A 21,824-nucleotide genomic window follows, 5' to 3' on the forward strand; every position below is an offset into this window, starting at 1 on the left:
GTCTAAAAACAACAACTAAAATGTGTACAAAAGTGGAAAAAGGAGAAAGAATGTAAAGGAAAACAGAGAAAGTGACATCATTTTCAGCTCCAACTTGTAGGTGATCAGATTACATTTTGTATCAGTTGTGTGTGTGTGTACTACTGCTCTGTTCTCTGATGATCTATAACTCAGTTTCCCTCTCTTGGGTCACTAAATTTTCAAGATTAGGCTGGCACAGATGCTGGAAACACTACAAAATGGAGAAAAATATTTGGTCATTATTTAAAACTTTTATAACAATTCTAAAAAGCTATTATCATTATAATAATTTCTATTTTGTTAAAAATTACCCAGTAAACATGAAAACCATACATTTTTATTTAACTATATATTTAAAGTTAAAACACAAATAAAGCTTGTTCATTTCTTTCTAAGTGAACAAACTTTCAAATTCAGAAGGGGATAAAATAATTATTTTCCACACTGTATTTAATCTTATACCACAATCATCCCACCTGATTTAGGGTCCCAGTCCCAGTGCCCAGCTTATACAGGGCCCATCCTGGAACAAGCAGGATGGAGGAGAGGGCCAGTATCCACCCCAGCACATATGCCCTGGATGGGTAGATGTACCACCGATTAAAGGTCAGAGGCTGGTACTCGATTAAAGAACATATAAAAGAGCCCTGAGAAATCAAAAGGAGATAGTTTAGTAGTTATAATGTCCTCACAAGTGTCTGCAAGATTTGCTTCTATATATGAGAGCATTTCCCTGATCATGTCATCATCGCGAAATCCTTAGTGTGAGATATAAAAGGAAGAGCACACCTACCAAATATCCAACCCAGTGCCAGAGTTTCAAACACACATAGGAAGAGGATGCAGGCTCCATTACAAGTATAGTAGTCAAACAACTGGAACACAAACATCCCTCCCTAGAGACAATGACACAGATATTTATTTTGCATGCATTTAGTTTTGTTACTAAAATCTGAAAATTAGGATATGTAATGTTTAATATTTTCTTTCAGACCCACACATACATTTCCAAAACATTTTTTGGCAGTGATACTTTACATACAGACCTCAGTAACCATGACAAGCTGAGAGAAGAAACATATCAGGCAGAAGAGAAGGAGAAAAATCTCCCTGTGGCCAGTCCTGTGCAACACTTTGGGAAACATATCAGTGAAGGACGTCATCACCACCTCCATGTTAACAAACTGTGCAGAGAATGGACAAAACACTTAGTAAATTTCAAGCATAAATGCAAAGTTCCAAAGCTGTGTGTCTTACTTGTGTATCCAGACCCAAGAGAATGAGCATAACAAAGAAACAGATGGACCACATTTGAGGCAGGGGCATCATGGCTACAGCCTGAGTGTATGCAATGAACGCCAGGCCTGGACCTGAAACACAACATGACGGAACACTAAGCTCCTTCTAGACAAAACATGCAAGCCAGAGTCAAATGGTTCTGTGTTAGTTTGTACAGGTTGTACCATGTAATATGACAGCGGGAAGGCACAAAATTAAACCCCCTCGCCCCCCCCTCAGTAACTAATTACTGATTACTTCCCCCGAAAAGTAATCCCGTTACTTTACTGATTACTTATTTTCTAAAGTAATTAGTTACTTAGTTACTTTTTAAAAACATGATTAACAATCTGAATAGGTGATAAAGCAATAGATCTTTCAGCCCAATTCTACTTTCTGGCTAATCCATCATATAAAATGTAATCAAATGGAAAAAGACTCTTTTTAAAATTTGTTTTATTATATATTTAAACAATTAATTATTGCTTTAATCTTTTAACTTCATGCATCAAGCAAAAATTTAAGGTTTGCCCTGGTGCAGGTGTGCCGCAGCAGACAGTGGAAGAATCCACGAGTTGAATTGCGAATTTCCCATTCCGTGGCAGTGTACTCGGTGCTTGCTCCGAAGTTTAGGGGTTTTTTCGCTGTAGAAAGAAGTTTTCTTCCCACGCAGTGAACAGCGGACGCTAATGTTTTTGTCTCTTTTTACAGAATCAAACTCAAAGTAAGGTCAGTACTTCTACGCTTTAAACGCTGCATGGTCATACTCTCTCCCGCACTCAATATATTATCCATTGTTGATCTGCACACAGCTGTTGCCACGGACGTCACACTTGCTTACGTCATTGTCATGAGACACTCACAAAAAAAATCACGGTTTTAGTAACGCAGTAACGCAGCGTGCTTACGGGAAAGTAACAGTAATCTAATTACCTTTTACCTTTTTGCAATAGTAATCCCTTACTTTACTCGATACTTGAAAAAAGTAATGGGATTACATGAAATGTTAATAAGCAAAAAAAATCATTCAATATAGTTTATTATTATTCTTCAAAATGAAGTGTAAAACTTCAAATAAAGTCTTGAAGTTATGTAAAAATGTTTCCAGAAGGATGTGATTGCATGTTTAAGATATATACCTGACTCGGCCACTTCTGCAATAGGAACACCTTGCTTATGAGCCATGAATCCCAGCACTGAGAACACAGCAAAACCAGCTACAACACTGGTACGACTGTTCAGCAAACACAGCATCAGAGAGTCTCTGCAAATCACAAAAACAAAGTGCAATGTGAAGTCACGGCATTTAGTAATATGGGAATTTTAATACTGAAACTATCCGCATTAATGATCAGCATACTTATATGAGTTGTTGTTGTAGTTGTTGTAGCTTCCCAGCACAGTTAGGACACCCACTCCGATACCGTAGGAGAAGAAGATCTGACTCGCAGCATCCATCCACACCTGTTCCAACAAAGCAACAGTATTACACTTGTCCACCTGTATTAGACACTGTTAGAGATTGGAGCTTGTACCTGAGGGTCTATCAGTCGTGAGGGTTCAGGCAGAAGATAAAACATCACTCCTTCTAATGCTCCAGGAAGAGAGAGGCCACGAATCAAAAGAATTAACAACATTACATAGGGGAAGGTAGCTGTGACATATACCACCTATGGGAAAAAGCAAAATTTGAGGGCATTAAAATGTTTAATTAATATGTACCATATATAAATCTCCTGAATATCGTTATTGACCACAATTCTGCAGCTATACAAATACCTTTCCTGTAGACCTGACTCCTTTCCAGATACAAAAGTAGCAGATGATCCACATAGCGATGAGGCAAAACAGCAACTCCCATCGGATGCTACCTATTACCTCAATGCCCCCTGAGATCGCCAGCACTCGTCGTCTAGAAGTAAATTAAATGCAGAAGTTAAATTTTGTGTGTGTGTTTGTGTGTGTGTGTGTATACAGTGTTGGGAAAGTTACTTAATTAGTTAATGTATTCCACTACAGATTACAGAATACATGCCCCAAAATGTATTTTGTAACGTGTTCTGTTATGTTACTCAATGAGAGTAACGTATTCTGAATACTTTGGATTACTTAATATATTAACAAGCTTTTTACAACTACATTCTTTAGGGCTATGCCTGCCTGAAAAGACCACCGTGTAATCCCTTTATTTCAACAAAGTAACTGTATCCTGAATACCACCTTTTTAAATAGTAACTGTAACGGAATACAGTTACTCATATTTAGTATTTTAAATATGTAACACCGGTACATGTCTTCCTATCTATCTATCTATCTATCTATCTATCTATCTATCTATCTATCTATCTATCTATCTATCTATATGTGTGTGTGTGTGTGTGTATATCAACACGTTCTCACTCCCACAGCGTAACATTTTACGGTAGGTGACAAATCGTCAACATATTATGTTTTCGGCTACCCACCGCGTTCCTAAATGATGACCTTGGAAAAATGAGGAAATATGAGAACCGTATGGACTCAATCTACACATGTTCGCTCTTTTTCTCCAAATCGCTTAGAAACACGCTATTTAACATCATTAAAGTCCTGGTTAAGATCAGGAAAAAGGTTATGGTTAGGGCTAGGGATAAGGTTAGGTTTAGGGCTGCAATACAGGGCTGGAACGTCTATTACCGCGGGAGCGTCATTGCACTGGATTTCAGCCATAACCCGCCGCATACCATAAGAACGCCGAAGGTCTCCTTTTGCGTTCATCAGGAATGCCGCGGGACGTGACAAAACGTCGCCATGTTACGTCTCCGGAGTGAGAACGGGCTGTGTATATATATATATATATATATATATATATATATATATATATATATATATATATTTACATATACATATATATATGTAAAACTTGGTATGTTCAGTTAATCTACATAGACATACTCCCAAAATTCAGTGGCTGCTGAAGTCCAGTTAGTCTGGTTGGTCCAGTGAGGAGTTTCATTTTTTGTTGAAAAGTCTACACAGTCATCTGAAAGGATGGTGGGAAAAGTGGCTAGACAATAGTTTAAACTACCCAAACGTTATGACTCTGAGACAAAGATGGAAAACCTATATAAGTACCATAAACCAAAGAAATATTAGCATGCTATACAATCTTTGCATTTTACCTGTGTTCCAGTAGTTGTTGCAAGAGGCCCAGGGGAGCTGAGAGCTGAAGGAGAACACGAGGTAGAGCAAAGCCCAGGACAGAATAATGATGTAGGTCATACAGCTATAGAAGAGGATTAGTTGTCCACCATAGCCAATGCCTGAAAGGCTACATTTATAGGCAATTTACGTATGACTCAGACTGTTTGTTGTTTCCTTTCTTTCTGATTTTCACTTTCACCAGTTCTTTTTGACCATGACTAAATGTGTAAATGCAGTGAGCTGCTACCATAATGCTCTGATTAAATATTTGTATTAACGAGCATTAAATATCAATATTGAATATTTGTATTAACGAAATATTAATACAAATGTGTCAACACACCCTAATCAAATGATTAGTTCATTACCAGGCCTCTGGAGAATTTCAAGACATGGTGTGTAGGTCATTTAGCCATTTAAATCAGTTGTGTTGGATCAAGGACACATCTAAAACCTGCCGGACACTGGCCCTTGAGACCTGGAGTTGCCTAGCATTGCTATAGCCCCTTCTCCCTGCGCATTTTATATATCACTTGGTGTTTGTGTAAATAAACTCAGACATCTCAGACTCCTGCTCTTCAGTCTGCTGGTTCACCTTGACAGAACTAACTAATGCTCTTGTGCAACTCTGCGACTCAAACTGGCCATTTGTAAAAAAAAAAAAATAAAAAAAAAAAGGGAGGGGGGGACCGGGACCGGGACATGCTGTTTACTTGTTATAATAAAGACCTGAACAGCTTACCTTCTGCTAGTGGGCACAACTTCCTCCAGCATGTAATGCCACCCTCCTGGGTGAACTGCCCTATAGTTGTCAGGAACACGGGTACACCACAGGTTACCACAAATACCAGATATTGCACCAGGAATGCACCTGAATTTATAACACAAGACAGAAAAAACACTTCTTCTGTCCAGTTTCTAGGTAACAGCAACAATCTAAAACAATAAACATGGACCTGATATATGGTTTTAGCACAAGTTAACCAATGATACAAAAATTCTTTATTGTCATTATTCAGTCACGTAGCCAACGTTAAGAACTTTGTTTTCTCAATGTATATCACAAAATGATCCTTGTGCAAGCAAACAAGCTTCCCAGGAACTCAATGGAGCAGAGGTCATACATCTTCCTTTCTTTCCCCTAAATCTGATTCTGACAGATTTGAGATAATCAAGCTGCTGCAAGATCAAATATTGGAGAAGAAATGGAGGAGAGAATAACTACACCAAGTCTTAAGTCATCTCTTAACCTAAAATGTTAAAGATTGTGAATTTTATTTTCAATGTGGGTACTGGCTGAAATTAATTTACTTTTCTTTTTAACTGAGCACCATTGAGTCCATCTTTGATAGATAAATTCAGAACACCTCAATAAATGTAACAGATCTTGTTAACTTCATCTTCTTTGAATCCTTACCATCTAAACAATTCAGATCCTGTGTGAAAAGGTTAGACCTTAGTGTTAAGTAAAAAGCTCATCAAATATTTTTACTTTTATGTGGCAGTGTATAATTGCTTAGCACTTTAATGTGCATGAAATATACAAGCATTAACACATCTTTTATTGATCAGTTAATACATTTTCAGTGAAAATATTAACAAACTCCAGACGGAAACTGAATTTCAAAAGAATAACAATAAAAAACGAACAAACAATGGTTTCTTGTACAACTTTGTTTCACCTTTAACTGTTCGGGCGGACAGGGACAGCATCGCTAGCGGTAAGCGGAAAGGAGGTGGGCTTGCTGTTTTAGTTAACAACCGGTGGTGTAACCCTGCCAACATAACAATCAAAGAAAGGATTTGTTGCCCGGCATTGAACTGTGTGCTGTTGGACTCAGGCCGTATTATTTACCCAGGGAATTCTCTCACGTCATCTTGGTGGCTGTTTATGTTCCTCCCTCTGCTAACCCCACAGCTGCATGTGACACTATCCACTCTGCCATAGCCCGGTTACAGACTCAGCACCCGAGTGCCTTTATTGTGATCTCGAGTGACTTCAACCATGTATCACTGGACAATACACTACCAACATTCAGACAATATGTGGACTGTCCGACCAGGGGAGAAAAAATTCTAGACCTACTGTATGCTAATGTCAAGGATGCATACAGCTCCTCCTCCCTCCCCCCACTTGGTAGGTCAGATCATAACCTGATTCACCTCACCCCCTGCTATGTGCCAATTGTGAGGAGGGAACCTGTGACCACGAGGAGTGTTAGGAGGTGGTCAGAGGAGGCCTTAGCGGAACTACAGGGCTGTTTCAAGGTGACCAACTGGGAAACAGTCTGTGAGACTCACGCCGAGGACATCAATGGGCTTACTGAGTATATCACAGACTACATAATTTTCTGCACCGACTCCATTGTTCCAGCTCAGACTGTTCATTGTTACCCAAATAACAAGCCGTGGGTGACTAAGGACATCAAAGCCCTCAAAACAGGACATATTAGCTGCATTTAACCTTCAGTTACTCTTTATATAGTTAGATAAGAGTCAGACCATGTTTCTTTTTAACTGAAAAACATTACACCCAGGTAACCTGCTGTGTTGAAAACGTGTTTCTCGACTATGTTTGCTACCCTACAATCCGTCCTGCTCTGTAGTAAAATCAGCGATATTTGACCGTCCTGTTGCTCCCATTGAAATTTATGCAGCCTATTTAAAATCTAAAACTTAACATTGTCCATAGCCTACTGTTGTTACCACTGTCCTGTTTGAAATGTAATGAGAGAAATTGGTTATTTTGTCATATGTGCATGTGCCGATATTGAACCCAAGGTACTAACCTGCTAACTGACTGGATGCCCATTAACCTTATAACTCCTGTTGTGTGTGTGTGTGTTTGTGTACAGAGAGACAGCCAGGTTCATAATGGATATAAGGAAGTTTTTTCAAAAAAAGGAGCCACATTCAGGTAAAAGTGAAAAATCAAATGATCCGTCAATAAAGAATAATGTTGGATCAGTGTTTCAGTATTTATATCTTTTATTAGATGTACATGTGGTTTGGTTATTTGCCTTTTGGTTGAAAGTACACTGAGAGAGGACTTTTTTATTAGTGTTCTTAATAGTATTTTTTTAATCTAATTGAATACAATGTATTTGTGTATGATTGTCAGTCCAAAGATGGAGAGAGGAAAGAGACAGGGAATACTAACAGGCAAAACAGAAACTGGCAAAGAAAAAACAACAACTAATTTTACTCATACAATCTGGAAGTTGTGTCCTCCCTATATTAAAGCTGCTATACAGAATCTGCAAAACCAACTGGGTTGTCAGCCCTGGCACTGCATTACCATATTGAACTTCAGTCAGAGGAAGTCACGGTTGCCAAAAACGTTTTGAAGCTCAAGAGTGAGGCTGGTGCCATCACAGATATGTTAACATTGTACAATCTTCTGGATAATCAGATCTTCCCCACACTGAAAACTGTTATTCAGGTTGCCCTAACAAACCCAGTTACCAGCTGTAGCTGTGAAAGGTCTTTTAGTGTCTTAAGTCAGCTCCATACCTGGCTGAGAAGGACCATGGGTCAAAGCAGACTCCAGCACCTGGCTGTGATGTCAGTTGAGAAAGAGATGCTTCAGAGACTTGACCATTAAAATGTGATAGAAAGATGTGCCAACCTCAAGATGAGGCAACATAGGTTAAAAGAAAAGAAAAAATCTGCAGAGCTATATTAGTATCTGCAGTAAAGATCTTTTCATACATTGTATACATTGTACCATAGGCCAAGGTGTCTCCATTTTCAAATTTTTTAATAATATTTTGTACATTTCAAGGACTCTTGAAATGTGAAAAGTGAATCTCTGTCCAAAATATGCACTCAGTTTACTTCTTACTCACTGTGAGCATCATTCACTTCTCGCACAGTAATTAAGGTTGGGATATGTTTTGTTTTTTGTTTTTTTAAAAAATTCCAATCCATTCTTCTTTGGCAGCATTTAAATAACTTTTATCAGATTTGATGGTTTTTTACAGACTTTTCAAAAAAGTGTTTTGCTTTTCTTTCACAAATGTGGGGATTAAATTGTGTTAAAATGTACAAAACAGTGATGTCATGTTTTGTGACGAGGACCCAGGCACAGAGAGACTTGATGAATTTAAGAATCTTATGATTTAATAATGAAATTTGCAGACTTGCACAGAGATGGTAAGATTATGATGAGTGATAACGGAGATGAAGACAACAGACGATGAGGACAGGGAGGAACAGGGGTTTAAATGCACCAAAGAGACAGTCAGAGAGAACTCGTGCCAACTGGAGACATTTAAGGATGCAGGGACTGACAGAGACGGGGAAGACGTCTCATTATGACGAGTAAAGTTTATCTTGCCTGGATGGGCAGCTCTCTGGGTGCTCAGCACCCCCAAAGCTCTGATCCTAGAATCGCCCCTGCCTTTAACGTTTAAGGACATTTTTTTGAGGTCAGTCATATCAACACAAAAGCGTTTTTTCTTTTTGTAACATGTGGTGTAAAACATCATTTTTGGGAGTGCACTACACAAACACAGCAAACATATCTTTCCATTAAAGGAAATGTGTGTGGATTTAGATACATTGATATATTGTATAAACAAAAAAACAAAAAAGAGGAAAGAAAAAGAAGACAATGAATCACTATGATGCAGCTCAAATGGGCACAGGAGTGGAAAAAAAGAGAATTTTTTTTAAAGTGGAAAACAGAGAAAGTGACATCACATTCAACTCCAAATCGTAGGTGTTACAAAGGGATCAGATGACCTTTGGTATCAGTTGAGTGTGAACTACTGCAAAAGTTCTCTGATGGTCTCTAGCTCAGTTTCCCTCTTTTGGTTCTCTAAATTTTCAAGATTAGGCTGGCACAGATGATGGAAACGCTACAAAATGGAGAAAAATGGAGAAAAACTTAATTTAAAAGTTTTAAAATAATTCTAAAAAAGCTATTATTACCATGATTTCTATTATGTTAAAAATCACCCAGTAAACATGAAAGTCTTACATTTTTGTTTAACTATATATTTAATATAATAACACAGTCATCCCACCTGACTTAGAGTCCCAGTCCCAGTGCCCAGCTTATACAGGGCCCATCCTGGAACAAGCAGGATGGAGGAGAGGGCCAGTATCCACCCCAGCACATATGCCCAGGATGGGTAGATGTACCACCGATTAAAGGTCAGAGGCTGGTACTCAATTAAAGAACACATAAAAGAGCCCTGAGAAATCAAAAGGAGATGGTTTAGTTGGTGGAGAATTTTGTGTTAACATCTTAGCATTTAAAGCCCAACTCACCAGTGAGACCAGTGGTGTGAGGTAGAGCCAGCAGAGTTTAAAGAAGTAGTTGGCTCGTGTCCCTGTCATGTCCTTTATTATGTCATATAACTTATCTACCCCTTAATAGAAGAAGAAACAAGATAAACAACGTATAAAGATCACACTTGGTGTCAATGGAACGCCATGGATGTATTTTTTTCACATAAAGGTCAAATGACAGCCAAAGGAGTCATAATCAGTCATGTAAAGACTCCATTATAATGTCCTCACAAGTGTCTGCAAGATTTGCTTCTATATATGAGAACATTTCCCTGATCATGTCATCATTACGACATCATTAGTGTGAGATATAAAAGGAAGAGCACACCTACCAAATATCCAACCCAGTGCCAGAGTTTCAAACACACATAAAAAGAGGATGCAGGCTCCATTACAAGCATAGTAGTCCAACAACTGGAACACAAACATCCCTCCCTAGAGACAATGACACAGATATTTATTTTGCATGCATTTATTTTCCTCACTAAAATCAGGATTACAATTAGGATATATAATGTTTATTTTTTTCTTTTAGACCCCCCACACACATTTCCAAAACATTTTCTGGCAGTGATACATTACATACAGACCTCAGTAACCATGACAAGCTGAGAGAAGAAGCATATTAAGCAGAAGAGAAGGAGAAAAATCTCCCTTCGGCCGGCTCTGCGCAACACTTTGGGAAACATATCAGTGAAGGATGTCATCACTACTTCCATGGCAACAAACTGTGCAGAAAATGGACAAAACACACTGAGTAAATTTCAAAGCATAAATGCAATGTTCCAAAGTTGTGAGTCTTACTTGTGTATCCAGACCCAAGAGAATGAGCATAACAAAAAAACAGATGGACCACAGTTGAGGCAGGGGCATCATGGCTACAGCCTGAGGGTATGCAATGAACGCCAGGCCTGGACCTGAAACACAACAGCATGATGCCAGAACATATCAAACATGCCAGCCAGTGGTAAATGTTCACGTTTTAGTTTGTACAGTTTGTGGTGTGTAAAGGCATAAATATAACAGCAGAAATGCAGAAAATTTAACAATCACCTGTGCCTGTTCATATTAAGAGGGAAAAATCAAATGGCATCAGGTTTTCACCATTACTCACGTGTTTGACTGTGATGGCACAATGGCACTGACTGATTTAGCCCACATAATATAGTCTGACTATTGGACCTCAAAGGATGCTGAGACCTGATTAGTATGGTAGTTAGTTTCCACAGCTGTAAAAATAATTTTTTGCCAATGAGACCTAAGTCTTAATTTCATGTTAAGCATCACAAAATGTCAACTTCCTGACACAAACATTTAGCAAAGCATTCTGTTTTCCTATAGAAATGTGAATACCACAGAAAAACCAATCCTTCTGTTCCACATTCCTCCTCTTCCTATAATCAAGATAACAAGGAAACTTTCACACAATGTTTGGATGCCAATTTTCTTATTGAGATATCGTAAATTTTGAATTTTCAGTGGCAAAAGTGCTTTGTTGTTTTTCTTCCAGTGCTGGAAACAAGTTCCCATAGATTAGGTATAAACTCACTACTGAGAAATTAAGCTTTTGTAAACAAAAAATGTTGAAATCTGTCACGGTTCTGGGTCACTTTGACCCAGTATTTTGAGTTGTTATTTTTTGGTGTGTTTTTGCATTATGGATTGTTTTTTTTTCTCTTGTAGTGCTTGTGGTGGTGGTGGTGATGATTATTAGAGTTTCATGTTTCTGTTTATCCGTGTTTAAGGATTTGTTGTTTCATGTATTGTTTGAGTTACATGTGTTATATTCTGTCTGCCTCTCTGTCTGCGTCTTTGTTTAGTGGTTTCTTGTTTCCTGTTTTATTGTGAAGGTCTGTGTCTCATGTGAGTGTGTTCAGTTCTACTGCTCCCCTGTCTCGTTAGTCCAATTTCTCCCAGCTGTGTCTCCATCCTGTTGCCCATTCCCTGATTACCACCCTGTGTATATTAGCCCTGTGTTTTCGTGTGCTCAGTGTTGTTTCGTACCCCCAGATCCTGCCTGTGTGTTCCAGTTTGCGTTTTTATGGTTTGATTTCTGTTTTTGTTTGGTGCCAGCAATAAAGCTGTGGTCTTCAGTTACATTTCCATCTCAGAGTCCTTCATTTGGATCCACATCTCCACCTGCCCGCACAATGAGCCCTGACAGAAATCATTCCAAAAAATAATATTCCCCCAAATCAAGCTTAACAATTAAAACAGAGCCCTGAAAATTTTAAGTCTTTCTCGTTCTGTTACCAAGTCTGTGACCAGTTGAGACATGCTCCCATAATATTGTTATGTAAGATTGAGTCCATTTATGGATCATTGTTATGTCATATTTATGGGTCCAGAAGAATATGGTCGCATGTTTGTGATATATACCTGACTCGGCCACTTCTGCAATGGGAACACCTTGCTCATGAGCCATGAATCCCAGCACTGAGAACACAGCAAAACCAGCTACAACACTGGTACCACTGTTCAGCAAACACAGCATCAGAGAGTCTCTGCAAATCACAAAAACAAAGTGCAGTCACTGCATGTGACAAAATATGAGGTTGTTAATATTTAAATATCTATTTAAAATTAAGGTAAATAACTACTGATCATCATGTACTTATAGCAGTTGTTGTTGTATTTGTTGTAGCTTCCCAGCACAGTTAGGTAGCCCACACCGATACTGTAGGAGAAGAAGATCTGACTCACAGCCTCCATCCACACCTGTTCCAAAAAAGCAACAGTATTACACTTGTCCACCTGTGTCAGACACTGTTAGAGATTTGAGCTCTTACCTGAGGGTCTATCAGTCGTGAGGGTTCAGGCAGAAGATAAAACATGATTCCTTCGAATGCTCCAGGAAGAGAGAGGCCACGAATCAAAAGTATTAACAACATCACATAGGGAAAGGTAGCTGTGACATATACCACCTGTGGGGAAAAAACAACATTTCAGAGAATTTAAGTGTTTACTCAATATGTACTATGTATACATACTGTATATAGAGCTACAGTGAGGAAAAATAATTATTTGATCTCCAGCTGATTTTGTAAGTTTGATTGCTTATAAAGAAGTGAACAGTCTCTAATGTTTGTGGTAATTTAATTTTAATGGAGAACACATTAAATAAAAGTTATAAACTGATTTCCATGTCATTGAACAAAATAAGTTCAGTGACATGGAAAATAAGTATTTGAGCCCTTACAACCTAGCCAGAACTCTGGTTACAGATGCTCCTGGCACAGTTCTGGATCTTAGATCCAGCTTTTGAGTTTATTTTGGGGGGGTTTGAGTGTTTTGTGTTATCATTATGACTTAAGTTTCAACAGGCAGTCCTGAATTTATTCTTATTATTGCTTCAGAGTTTTCTTGTGATCTCAGTTTAATTCCTTGTTTATTAAGTCCCTTTGTTCCCCCCTTTGTCGTGTGTCCCTCGCTCCCTAGGTGCATGTTGGTGTGTGTGCGTCTCTGCGTCTTGTTTCCCTTTTCTTTTTACATGTTCCCCTCCTTGTTTTTCATTCCAAATTCCTCCTGTCTCTCGTGTGCATTCATGTCTGTTCTCCACAGCCCATTTTGCCTCTTGTTTCAACAAAAACGAAAACCAACAAATAAAAACATAGCAACACAGTTTCCCCTGTGTTGTTATGTCTATTTGTCCTGTGTGTTGCCCTGCGTTTAGTTTCTCACATTTTTGATTAGTTATTGGCTTTTGGTTTTTCTTATTTTTGTACCTTTGTGTTTTTGCTCCTAAATAAAATGCTAGCCTTTTGTTATTAAGTTCCTTTTTCCCACTGCCATCTTCACAGGGGTCCTCCCATTGCCACACACAATCTGTATCCACAGATCGTTGACAACAGTTTTCTATATTTTGTCCACAAAATATGGGAAATCTGTGGAGGTAGCTAACACCTCAAGTTAAATACTTATTTCATTCAATGACATACAAATCAATTCATTATATAACTTTTATGTCACATTCTGCCTCACTCCATTGAAATGAATATACCATTTAAATTAGAGAGTCATTAGAGGGTCATGTAAGTGGGCAAACGTACAACTTCTGCAGGGGATCAAATAACTATTCCCCCACTGCATTTACCAGCAAAACTACCTTTCCTGTAGATCTGACTCCTTTCCAGATACAAAAGTAGCAGACGATCCACATAGCAATGAGGCACAACAGCACCTCCCACTGGATGCTGCCTATTTCCTCAATGCCCCCTGAGATCATCAGCACTCGTCGTCTAGAAGTCAATTAAATGCAGAAGGTAAAAAAGAACAATAGACAGACAGACAGATCGATAGGTAGAAGGATATAGATATATATAGCTGGAAAAGGTACAAAATGTTTTATTGGGCTTTAAATAACTTGGTATGTAGGCTTTTTCAGTCCATCTACATAGACATACTCCCAAAATTCGGTGGCTGCAGAGGTCGAGTTTGTCTGGTTGGTCCAGTGGACGGTGTTATTTTTTGTTGAAAAGTCTACACAGCCCTCTGAGAGGAGAGTGTGAAAAGTGTCAGAACAAAAGTTTAAATACCTAAACATACTTTGACAATTTTTTATTGGAAATTGGAAATAATCTTTGCATTTTACCTGTGTTCCAGTCGTTGTTGCAGGAGGCCCAGGGGAGCTGAGAGCTGAAGGAGAACACGAGGTAGAGCAAAGCCCAGGACAGAATAATGATGTAGGTCATACAGCTATAGAAGACGATTAGTTGTCCACCAAATCCAATCCCTGAAAGGCATTTACAGATAATAATTACAAAAATCTCCATTTATCAATTACTCAGACTTCTTGTTGTTTTAGGGTTACTCAGCAGTTTTGGCTTGAGGTCTGTGACTGTGGTGGCCATTTGAATGAACTGTTATATTCAAGAAACCAGTTTAAGATGATTTTGTGATATAACAGGATAATATGACATTATCCTGCTCAAAGTAGCCATCACAAGATGGCTTCATAAAGGTCATAAAGTGATGGACAAGGTCAGCAGCAATACTTAAGTAGGCTCTGGCATTTAAACGATGTGCAGTTGGTACTAAAGGGCACACGGTGTACCAAGAAAATATCCACCACATTATTACATCAGCACCACCACCACCAGCCTGAACCACTGATCCAAGGCAGTGTGGACTCATGCTTCTATGCCAAACCTACCATCAGAAAAAAAGTTTGCTCTCTTCTCCAGTTTTGGTGAGCTTCTGTGAATCACAGTCTCAGTTTACTGTTCCTTATCTGAGTGGCACTTGGCGTGATTACAGCTGAAGCCCATCTGCTTCAAGGTTGTTGTGCATTGAGAGATCCTAATTTTCCCAGGATATATTGGATGTCTATATGTGTGTGTGTGTGTGTGTGTGTGTGTGTGTGTGTGTGTGTGTGTGTGTGTGTGTGTGTGTTTCATTTTACATGTGCATATTTGATTTGTGTGTGGGTACTCGATCCATGTGTGCGTATTCAGGTTTTTGCTACAATAATATGTCAAGATACTGTAGCAGGTTACATGTGAAAAGGAAGCCTAGTGAAAAGTTGGGTGAGCTGTAATTGTTACTTGCCTGTATTTTCAATGCTTATTCATGGTCAAAAGAATCCTTTAAAAAAAATAAATAATGAGCGCCACAAACACTGTTTTAGCCATTAGCAGGGTAGCAGGGTCTGAATTAAAGGGGACACATACATGTCAGTACTTAATAAAATTGAGTATTTCGCATTTGACCATCATGGGAAATATTTGAGAAAATGTAGAAAAGACCAAATGACACATTGGTGTCAGAAGTGGGATAGCTCACTCTCGCCGGAATGGAGAAAGAGATTCAGAGGCTGGAGCAAGCCGTCGAGGAGAGCACTCGCTGCTTGGGGAGCTGGCGATTGATGTGAGAGGAAGCGACCGGAAGTCCCCTGACAAGTCCGGACGGAGCGAGCGCACTGCGGTAACGTGAGCCCTACAGGTCAGGTGGCCTGCTGGCTGGAGGTTCTTCAGTGCTACGACTTAAAGACCCAGCATTGGGCAGGTCGGCAGCATGGCAACGCTGATCCGGCGGTGCAACCCCTGGACTGTACGGGGGTGTCAGGACAGGGGCCCGAAGTGAAGGCCTATCACTCTCAGTACAACAATCTGGAGACCCACAACGGCCTCCTATGCCGGAGATGGCGGACCCCCGGTCAGGGCAAAGATCTCCCGCAGCTGTTGGTGCCTCAGTCGCTGCGGTCGCAGGTGCTCGAGCTTGTCCACGGCTCGGTGGGGGCCGGCCACTATGGGAATCCCAAAACTCTCTGCCATCTCAGGGGACGGTTCTGGTTGTCTATGAGATGTGTAACTTCATGTGCACTGCTGTGACACCTGCATGGCACAGAAGAGCCCAACTCAACGCTCCACTGCCCCCCTGCAGCAGTACTTGGTGGGGGCCCCGATGGAGCGAGTGGGAGTAGGGCCTTTCCCCATCATCGAGTTAGGGAACCAGTATGTGTTGGTGGCCATGGACTATTTCACGAAGGTGGGCCAGAGATGGACTACTATAGGAGGCTGAGGGAGCAGCTGCATGTGGTTAATGACTACACCCGCCAGGCCCAGGCCAGCGCCGGAGTACGACAGAAAAGAGTGTACGACACCAGATAACGAGGGGCTGCTTTCGTGCCTGGTGACAAGGTTAGGGTGTACTGCCCTGTTCGTAAGAAAGGAGTGTCCCCCAAGCTATGCAGTCACTGGCAGGGGCCGGCAGAGGTCGTAGAGCGGCTAACAGAAGTGGTGTACCCAATGTTCCCTCTAAGCTGCGCGCGTGCACAATTGCGCACTGCTGGCACGGTCTCTGCACACAGAAAATCTGCGTTGCGCACAAAGAAAAATATAACCTGAATTGAAATTATAATTAAAACTTTAACAATTCTGTTTTGCAGTGTTAGTCAGTAAGTGACTGGCTGCTGCTGTATGGGATTAGAACGATGCCACCTTATCCCATAGTCCAGCCAATAATGCGATTCACATTCATATATACGCAGCTAATCAACGTCGTTGACAGGCTATGACAGCGTTCTTATGTGCCGACACCGGTGTTTTAGCTAGCAAAGCGGCGTGGCTGATGTGGAATGAAGCCACGTTAATGACAACGTGTACAACCATTGGAGATGTGAGCAGGACAGACGGAACAACTGACAGAAAAAGTGTGGACTTTATACCAGTTTTAAAATTGTTGATAGGCCACGTAAAACCAGAGTTATGATAAAAATATGTAATGTTTGGTTTTCTTCCTGAATACTATCGTTGTTTATATTTACTGCGGGAAGAAACGGTAAAAACTGAGTTTTATAAGGAAAGCAAAACCAAAAAAAACCCACCCTTTCCTATTGGTTGAAAAAAGTACCATGTCGACCAATCAAGAAATGATATGGCAAGTTGTTTAGGAAAGGGGGAAGTTTTAGGAGTGACGGCGGTGTTTTGAGATGTGAGAGATTTGCGACGTTTAGCGCAAATCTTGTGTAGTTAGTGTGTAGTGTAGTCAATAGTTTTGTTGTGTGCGTCAGAACAATGAGACGACTACTGAATGTTACAGGTGTTACAGGAGTGATACATCTCCTGTTGTCAGGCCTGCAGGTATCAGGCTGTTGTTCTCCTTTATCTCATAGTGGACAGAAATTATTTTTTGGAGTGGCACAAATAATCTGTGTGACATCAAATCTAAAGCAGAACAGCTGATTGTTCTGTAAATAGTTTTAAATGTTTATTTAAAAAAAAACACCTTGGCTGCATTTTTAGAAAAAAAAACTTTGTTGTTTGCATAACTCAATTACTTTTTTGAAGAAGTAACTATAATAATAATTGCCCAACATTGGTCATTGTTGTTCCTGTCTCTTCTCTCTGTCTGTATTTTGCAGACAGAGAGTTACAGGACTCTTTCCCAGACCACAGACTCATACTCATAATACAAGTCAGAGCTTTGTGTTGTCCTCGGGTCAAAAATGACCCGTAGGTGAATGGCAAACAAATATATAGAAATCCCAGGGACAACGCAAGGGTTAAAAAAAAAAAGAAGAAAGTTTTGTTTTCAAAATTGGAGTTCAAGTTATTTTTACTTCCAATAGTGTTAACATACTACGCAAGTCATGAACAAGATTTATTTAAATTTTCATTTTAAGTGGGCTAAAGCAGTTAATCAAAAGTAACATAACATAAATGTAAATGCTGTAATTTGATTATTTTAATAAACCATGTAACTTGGATGGATTTGATGCTGGCGTGACCACAGTGCACACGTCTGCTGTTGCTCACAGTGGTCCAAGGGATCGCTCAGGGAGTTTGTGTGTTCGCTCAGACACATGAAAAATTAGAGGGAACATTGGGTGTACCGGATCCGCATACTGGGCCAGGGGCGCATGGTGGTGTTGCATCAGGACAGACTGTCACCGTACTGATCGCTCGCTCTAGCAGCCGCCGGGGCAGGGGATGCTGGTGGCACCCCATGTTCGGATCTGAGTGACTCTCCCCCCGCCGGTCGAGATCAGCCTGTGCGCCAAAATGAAGACACCTGGACATTTCAAGGACTTTGTGTTGGGTAATAGGGTTGTCGAGGACGACTGACCCCTTAGATGGGGGCTATGTAGCGGATCAGGGCTGTTTTGGGCTTTGACAGTTATGTTCTGTTGTTCTGGGAGGCAGCGTTATGTTGCCATGGTTACAGTGTGATGCGTTCTCTCTGGGCGACTGTGTGTTTTCTGGGTGGAGAGAGCACCTTTGTCGTTATTATGCTAAGCTACGCCGAGCAGTTGGACACTGTGTTCAGTGTTGAGAAAACAAACAACTGTGCTTCCTGGATATTCGGGGAAGCAAGACCAAACAACACCTCTGTCTCCTCCTTGTCTGAGCTCACCACAGTATGTTCTCAGTTAAGGCTTGAACTTTTAACTTCAGCATTGTGATAAGTACAGAATTGGCTTTAAATACTTTAAATACTTATTAACTTGTTCACTACAGTTTTAGACACAGTTGTGCAAGACTGATGGCCATTGAAGAGAAGGATAACATGATGTTTTCTTGTTATTATTGATCCCTGAACAGCCTACCTTCTGCTAGTGGGCACAGCTTCCTCCAGCAGGTAATGCCACCCTCCTGGGTGAATTGCCCTATAGTTGTCTCCAGCAGGAACACGGGTACACCACAGGTTACCACAAATACCAGATATGGCACCAGGAATGCACCTGAATTAAAAACATACACAGCAAACATACCTGTTGTGCAGCTTCTGAGTAACAAGCTTACTCAATTACTGACGAACCAGGTATATACTTTTAAAACAAAACATATATCATTTGTTTAAACATACTACCATAATTAAGACGACATATTGGGAAGTTATCAAATGAAATTTTTACTAATTAATTATTTGATTGGTACGTTTACTACTACTGCTACAACTACTTTTTACTAGAACTTTACTTCATTTGTGAAAGTTGATTTCACAAGTAAAATTACATGAGTGAAATTTTTATAAACTAATGATATTTGTTTCCTCTTTTTTATTATAATTATCCTGTTGCAAGTAATCAAGCTGCCTGAGGACTGGATACTATTGAATTCAATGGAGCAGAGTCTCCACTTTGAATGCTAGCATCAGATTTGAGGGAATTAACCTGCTGACAAATCCAAAATGCTTCAAACAGATAGAGAGCCTTGCTTGGCTTCACCTTCAATTGTCATGTGAGCTACCTCAAGTGATAAAATTAACATTCCCTAGCATACCAATGGAGTTTGAAGTCACACTTTCAGTCTCATTTCAGTGACTGTGAACTAATAATAATAGACCTTGAACAAGCAATTAATTTTGCTCATGCTTTACCAATCAATATAATCCTACAAGATTAATACACCTTTTGGTTAGTTAATGTAAAATAAATATATTAAATAATAATAATGGATTGCATTTATATAGCGCTTTTTCAAGGCACCCAAAGCACTTTACAATTCCACTATTCATTCACACACTGCTGGAGGCAAGCTACAGTTTAGCCACAGCTGCCCTGGGGCAGACTGACAGAAGCGAGGCTGTCATATTGTGCCATCGGCCCCTCTGGCCAACACCAGTAGACAGTAGGGTAAAGTGCCTTGCCCAAAGACACAACGACTAGGACAGAGAGCCCGGGGATCGAACCGGCGACCTTCTGGTTACAGATGCGTTTCCCAACCCCATTTGCTTACCCCCTCCATTTTTGTAACAGAGGTAGGGAAACCTCCACACGTTCCCCAGGCCGACAACATTTCCCGCCACAGCAAGGAGAAATTCCACCTTATTTCCCCAGTGTCCTCGCTCCTCCACCTCTGGCTGTGTGTCTCTCTGCATAGATTTTCTTTTCATCATTTCCAAAGGTTCAGGGTGTGGACAATGATGGCACTGCGCTTGGTGCTCTAATCGTCACTGCCTTTATATTCTCTGCCAATTCTGTGTTGAGGAATGAGTTAATAAGTTTTCAGTAGAAACATTAACCCTTTAAAACCGGTCAGAGCGGGCACGCTCCGTTTTGCGCAACTACTTTTAAATCCTTGTAGAACTGCAACCACGTAAGCTAGCGCAATCATTTTTTTTTGCATATGAAAGTGGAGGAGTTGTACTTACATCTTATGCCATCAGCTTGTCCTAGGTCACGGTTTCCTTCCACATATAGCTTTGCAACAATGGCATAAAAAGCGCTTGCAGGAACAAAAACATAATATTCCAGAAACACGCTTTGCCAATCCGATCAGCTGTTCATAACACTTCCTACGTTAGAATAGACGTCAGCGTGAACTATCGCATGTCCGCCATTATCTGCCCGAAAGCGGAAGTGACGTCATTTTCGCAGAAATGTAGTTTTTTACCATCAGGGCCTCATGAGCCTATACTGGTGTTTTTAAAAGTTATGTTTGACTTTATGACTTTCTGTGTCGTTTCTGGGATGCTTAGAACTAAAATTGCACAGCTGGAAAAAGTTTATTTTGATGCATATGCTGCTTTTTTGCAAATTTGCACTATAATATTTATTTTCGTTTTTCCTGCAGTATATATATAAATTGGTGTATTTCAAAAATAAAACTATGAAGACACTCAAAATAAATTTCCTGTGGTGGGAAACTATTTTGTGCAACTTTTTTGTATTTACAGTTTTGAGGGATAAGCCTCTTAAATTTCTCTAACTAGAAATATATGTTAAAAAAACAAAAACGATTTTCAATTTTTTTGTAGTTTATTGCACTTTCTTGCAATTTATGTAATTTCTATTTACTTAATGCATACATATTATTAAAATTTGGGCTATAATGGTTGTATTGATGTATATCAACTTGAAACGCTCCCAAAAATGGCACTACAACATGTAAAAATATAAGCTCTGGCGGACTTGGTTCCATGGTAGGTCTTAAAGGGTAATTAACTCCATTAGATTAACTGGGTGAAAAAAAAAATGTTTCAAGATTTTAAAGCTTTCACTTTTAACTTGTTGGGGTCTATGTTTTTCAAGATGCATCTCAGATATAGGAGGGGTTAAAATTTAGTTGTGCTGCATCACTATGTTACAACTGCCGTTCGTTAAGCTATACTTGCCAGTCATTTGTGTTGGTCAAAGTAAAAGTTTGAAGGAAACTATCATGAGGAGATTGCGAGTAAAAATCTTGGGGTTGGAGCAAAAGAGGAGGTGCACTTAAAAGTGGGGTCTCCTGTCTCTAATTTGACTTTGGATTTGTGTTGGTGGTTGCAGTAGCTTCTGTTGGTTCTCTAAGGCTGGCCCAGAAGGTGGGGAGAGCCGAATTTCAAATGAATAGCTGAGTAACAGGATTTAGCAAGGGTCGTAGGAAAGTAGTTAAATGTTTAATTTTAGTTTAAATATTTAAGTTAAAGTCCTACAGCTGAAGCACAAAGGAAGGTTTCTCAGTACATTTGTGTGATGTGTGATTTTTCAGTTAAATATAAACAAGGTGCATGACTCTGCATAATTCTTTGTTTCCAACTTTCTTACCTTTGCCAGATTGTATTTAAGGTCTAAAGACATTTAGAGTTTTCTATACTTTCTTTTTCTAGATAAATGGATGTCA

General features: G+C 39.8%; 2 protein-coding genes across 2 annotated transcripts; both read right to left on the minus strand.

Moving 5' to 3' along the window:
- Window positions 1–488: 488 nt before the first annotated feature.
- On the minus strand, window positions 489–6,870 carry LOC148098864 (sodium- and chloride-dependent GABA transporter 2-like). The gene is made up of 12 exons (XM_087851443.1): window positions 6,807–6,870; window positions 5,225–5,353; window positions 4,461–4,601; window positions 4,234–4,321; window positions 3,079–3,211; window positions 2,835–2,969; window positions 2,660–2,763; window positions 2,439–2,563; window positions 1,279–1,391; window positions 1,068–1,205; window positions 774–917; window positions 489–668 (listed from the first exon to the last, which is right to left on the minus strand). Exons 1-12 carry the CDS (start codon window positions 6,868–6,870, stop codon window positions 489–491), a joined length of 1,494 nt encoding a protein of 497 aa, XP_087707569.1.
- A 2,381-nt stretch (window positions 6,871–9,251) lies between these two features.
- LOC148098865 (sodium- and chloride-dependent GABA transporter 2-like) lies at window positions 9,252–20,118 on the minus strand. Its single transcript, XM_087850935.1, has 14 exons — window positions 19,959–20,118; window positions 18,827–18,961; window positions 14,372–14,512; window positions 14,184–14,271; window positions 13,886–14,018; window positions 12,570–12,704; window positions 12,395–12,498; window positions 12,160–12,284; window positions 10,585–10,697; window positions 10,371–10,508; window positions 10,113–10,215; window positions 9,760–9,860; window positions 9,513–9,683; window positions 9,252–9,344 (listed from the first exon to the last, which is right to left on the minus strand). Exons 1-14 carry the CDS (start codon window positions 20,116–20,118, stop codon window positions 9,252–9,254), a joined length of 1,740 nt encoding a protein of 579 aa, XP_087707061.1.
- Between the last annotated feature and the right edge of the window lie 1,706 nt (window positions 20,119–21,824).

The sequence above is a fragment of the Neolamprologus brichardi genome, chromosome 14, assembly GCF_056152115.1.
Source record: "Neolamprologus brichardi isolate AB-2024 chromosome 14, ASM5615211v1, whole genome shotgun sequence".
Classification (NCBI taxonomy): domain Eukaryota; kingdom Metazoa; phylum Chordata; class Actinopteri; order Cichliformes; family Cichlidae; genus Neolamprologus; species Neolamprologus brichardi.

What these genes read in the sequence shown, in the direction of transcription:
- LOC148098865 (XM_087850935.1), bottom strand. Translation starts at nt 20,118, where the DNA reads ATGATGAAAAGAAAATCTATGCAGAGAGACACACAGCCAGAGGTGGAG. An exon ending in TGCAGAAGTGGCCGAGTCAG is followed by an intron (nt 10,698 to 12,159) that starts GTATATATCACA and finishes GTTGTGTTTCAG; the next exon opens with GTCCAGGCCTGGCGTTCATT. An exon ending in GGACTGGGACTCTAAGTCAG is followed by an intron (nt 9,345 to 9,512) that starts GTGGGATGACTG and finishes TCCATTTTGTAG; the next exon opens with CGTTTCCATCATCTGTGCCA.
- LOC148098864 (XM_087851443.1), bottom strand. Translation starts at nt 6,870, where the DNA reads ATGAACAGTCTGAGCTGGAACAATGGAGTCGGTGCAGAAAATTATGTA. An exon ending in GTTGTGCCCACTAGCAGAAG is followed by an intron (nt 4,602 to 5,224) that starts GTAAGCTGTTCA and finishes GTAGCCTTTCAG; the next exon opens with GCATTGGCTATGGTGGACAA. An exon ending in TCTTGGGTCTGGATACACAA is followed by an intron (nt 1,206 to 1,278) that starts GTAAGACACACA and finishes TTCTCTGCACAG; the next exon opens with TTTGTTAACATGGAGGTGGT.